Source organism: Salmo salar, chromosome ssa03 (assembly GCF_905237065.1).
Source record: "Salmo salar chromosome ssa03, Ssal_v3.1, whole genome shotgun sequence".
NCBI classification, from domain to species: Eukaryota; Metazoa; Chordata; class Actinopteri; order Salmoniformes; family Salmonidae; genus Salmo; species Salmo salar.
The window spans coordinates 16,305,345-16,309,503 of NC_059444.1; the positions used below are offsets into that span (position 1 = coordinate 16,305,345).

General features: G+C 45.8%; 1 protein-coding gene across 1 annotated transcript in view; it reads left to right on the forward strand.

The window, feature by feature from the left end:
* The first annotated feature begins 1,847 nt into the window (after positions 1 to 1,847).
* LOC106599072 (schwannomin-interacting protein 1) overlaps positions 1,848 to 4,159 on the forward strand; it is a 21,357-nt gene continuing 19,045 nt past the window's right edge. Inside the window, exon 1 of the mRNA XM_014190133.2 lies at positions 1,848 to 2,127. Coding sequence (XP_014045608.1) covers positions 2,098 to 2,127 — 30 coding nt within the window. The 5' untranslated portion in view covers positions 1,848 to 2,097. The remainder of the gene's footprint in view (positions 2,128 to 4,159) is intronic.

Consider the following 4,159-nt stretch of genomic DNA (forward strand, 5'->3'; position numbering starts at 1 on the left):
TCTAGCAATCATGGTGTTCCCATGGTGGAATGGAGAGATAGAAAGATGGAGGTATAGAAAGACAGAGAGATTTGAGTCAGAAGAGGATATTCATATGATAGGTAAGATATGTAAAACCTCTATGTAACTGACAATCTCTTAGAAAAAAATATTAACTATTGGAATCAAGACTTAAAAATGTCTAATAATGGCACAATATAGAGGGAATATTGGAACATAAATAACGAAATTACAGTTAACGAAAATGTAAGCTTAATTCAGTATACATTAATGTTTAAAATGTATTATAGAAGAGACGATGGCCGAGTCATGTCTTAATTGTAAAACTAACAATGACTCAATAATCCATGCCTTCTGGGAATGCTATAAAGTCCAAAGGTTATGAGCCGAGTTAGAAAGTTGTCTGTCAGAAGTATTACAATGTAAATCTACTTTTCATCCGTCTGTCTGTATATTTCAAGACGTGGCGTATGAGGGTGCAGTGAGATACCCGATGGGTTGGACAATTCTGTTCTCACCAATTCTCTTCAAAAAAATATATACTTAACTGTAACTCTAGCAAATAATATGCTTCTTTATCTAAATATTGAAAGAGTGTGGGCAACGGAGAGGAACAAAATGGTGCAATTGGAGGAGATAGGTGTAAGAACAACTGGGTCTGGGTAGGTGTGAGAACAGGTGGGTCTGGGTAGGTGTGAGAACAGCTGGGTCTGGGCAGGTGTGAGAACAGGTGGGTCTGGGCAGGTGTGAAAACAGGTGGGTCTGGGCAGGTGTGAGAACAGCTGGGTCTGGGCAGGTGTGAGAACAGCTGGGTCTGGGCAGGTGTGAGAACAGGTGGGTCTGGGCAGGTGTGAGAACAGGTGGGTCTGGGCAGGTGTGAGAACAGCTGGGTCTGGGCAGGTGTGAGAACAGCTGGGTCTGGGCAGGTGTGAGAACAGCTGGGTCTGGGCAGGTGTGAGAACAGGTGGGTCTGGGCAGGTGTGAGAACAGGTGGGTCTGGGCAGGTGTGAAAACAGGTGGGTCTGGGCAGGTGTGAGAACAGCTGGGTCTGGGCAGGTGTGAGAACAGCTGGGTCTGGGCAGGTGTGAGAAGAGGTGGGTCTGGGCAGGTGTGAAAACAGGTGGGTCTGGGCAGGTGTAATGTCTTTGATGTTTGTGTGCGTCTGTTGTATTTTTTTAAATATCTTTCTTTAACTAGGCAAGTCAATTAAGAACAAATTCTTATTTACAATGACGGTCTACCCCGGTCAAACCCGGACAACGCTGGGCCAATTGTGCGCCACCCTATGGGACTCCCAATCACGGCCAGATGTGATACAGCCTGGATTCGAACCAGGGACTGTAGTGACGCCTCTTGCACTGAAATGCAATGCCTTCGACCACTGCGCCACTCATGAGCCCTTTTACATGTGTATGTTTTGTAATGTTATAAAATGTAAGAAAGAAAGAGAAAGAGGGGAATGGAGGATACAGAGAAAGAAAGAGAAAGAGGGGAATGGAGGATACAGAGAAAGAAAGAGAATGAGGGGAATGGAGGATACAGAGAAAGAAAGAGAAAGAGGGGAATGGAGGATACCAAGAAAGAAAGAGAATGAGGGGAATGGAGGATACCAAGAAAGAAAGAGAATGAGGGGAATGGAGGATACAGAGAAAGAAAGAGAAAGAGGGGAATGGAGGATACAGAGAAAGAAAGAGAATGAGGGGAATGGAGGATACAGAGAAAGAAAGAGAAAGAGGGGAATGGAGGATACAGAGAAAGAAAGAGATGGAGGAGCAGATAGCAGGTATAGAAAGCAGCAGACATGCTAAACAGTCACACAGAGGAGAGTAGTGGAGAGCGCCTACGTCTTTCCATCAGCTGCGCAGAATCTCTCCCCTCTCCCTCTATCCATCCCTCTCCCTCTCCCTCTATCCATCCCTCTCCCTCTCCCTCTATCCATCCCTCTCCCTCTCCCTCTATCCATCCCGCTCCCTCTCCCTCTCCCTCTTCTTCCCCCTCCCTTCTGCATGTAGTTGAGGTATATGAGTGGGTCTCCTGGGTCTGGCTCACTGCAGTGTATGGAAGGGTAGGGCTGCTGCCTGTACAATGTGCTGAAGAATGGTGCACCAGGAGAAACGTGTTTACCAGGTGTGTGTTTGTATGGTGTGTGTATGTTCTTGTAGTATAATGTGTTTACATGTATTGAAATACTGTATGTTAGGTTCATATAGCTATGTTAGGTTAATATAGGTATGTTAGATGAATCTGTGGGTTATGTATTTATGTGTGTGTGATTGTATCACACCAGGGTGTGTCCGTGCGTATATTTGACAAGATTGCACGTCTATTTCCGACTATATATATTAGCCTGTAGTTTTTGGTTTGCCATCCTGTCTGTGTACATTTCTGCTGTGTACGTTGTTTGGAGGTGTGCATTTCTGCGTATGTGCTGCTAGGTGTACGTGTACATGTGAGGTATGTTAGTGTTTCGCCTAGCTGGTGTTTACATTTTGGTGTGAACATTTTGTACAATGCGTGAGACTTTGTTTGAGAGTATGTTAATGCCATGCTTTTTACAGCTAAGACATTCAGTATCATATACCTAAAACATCATACAGTGTGTGTTGTTTATGTTTCATATGGGCTGTGGTGTAGATGGTCTATCTACCAGTAAGACAGTACCTGGCTGTGGTGTAGATGGTCTATCTACCCAGTAAGACAGTACCTGGCTGTGGTGTAGATGGTCTATCTACCCAGTAAGACAGTACCTGGCTGTGGTGTAGATGGTCTATCTACCCAGTAAGACAGTACCTGGCTGTGGTGTAGATGGTCTATCTACCCAGTAAGACAGTACCTGCTGTGTGTAGATGGTCTATCTACCCAGTAAGACAGTACCTGGCTGTGGTGTAGATGGTCTATCTACCCAGTAAGACAGTACCTGGCTGTGTGTAGATGGTCTATCTACCAGTAAGACAGTACCTGGCTGTGGTGTAGATGGTCTATCTACCAGTAAGACAGTACCTGGCTGTGGTGTAGATGGTCTATCTACCAGTAAGACAGTACCTGGCTGTGTGTAGATGGTCTATCTACCCAGTAAGACAGTACCTGCTGTGTGTAGATGGTCTATCTACCCAGTAAGACAGTACCTGGCTGTGGTGTAGATGGTCTATCTACCAGTAAGACAGTACCTGGCTGTGTGTAGATGGTCTATCTACCCAGTAAGACAGTACCTGGCTGTGTGTAGATGGTCTATCTACCAGTAAGACAGTACCTGGCTGTGTGTAGATGGTCTATCTACCAGTAAGACAGTACCTGGCTGTGTGTAGATGGTCTATCTACCCAGTAAGACAGTACCTGGCTGTGTGTAGATGGTCTATCTACCCAGTAAGACAGTACCTGGCTGTGTGTAGATGGTCTATCTACCAGTAAGACAGTACCTGGCTGTGGTGTAGATGGTCTATCTACCCAGTAAGACAGTACCTGCTGTGTGTAGATGGTCTATCTACCAGTAAGACAGTACCTGCTGTGTGTAGATGGTCTATCTACCCAGTAAGACAGTACCTGGCTGTGTGTAGATGGTCTATCTACCCAGTAAGACAGTACCTGGCTGTGGTGTAGATGGTCTATCTACCCAGTAAGACAGTACCTGGCTGTGGTGTAGATGGTCTATCTACCAGTAAGACAGTACCTGGCTGTGGTGTAGATGGTCTATCTACCAGTAAGACAGTACCTGGCTGTGTGTAGATGGTCTATCTACCCAGTAAGACAGTACCTGGCTGTGGTGTAGATGGTCTATCTACCAGTAAGACAGTACCTGGCTGTGGTGTAGATGGTCTATCTACCAGTAAGACAGTACCTGGCTGTGTGTAGATGGTCTATCTACCCAGTAAGACAGTACCTGGCTGTGGTGTAGATGGTCTATCTACCCAGTAAGACAGTACCTGGCTGTGGTGTAGATGGTCTATCTACCCAGTAAGACAGTACCTGGCTGTGTGTAGATGGTCTATCTACCCAGTAAGACAGTACCTGGCTGTGGTGTAGATGGTCTATCTACCCAGTAAGACAGTACCTGGCTGTGGTGTAGATGGTCTATCTACCCAGTAAGACAGTACCTGGCTGTGGTGTAGATGGTCTATCTACCCAGTAAGACAGTACCTGGCTGTGGTGTAGATGGTCTATC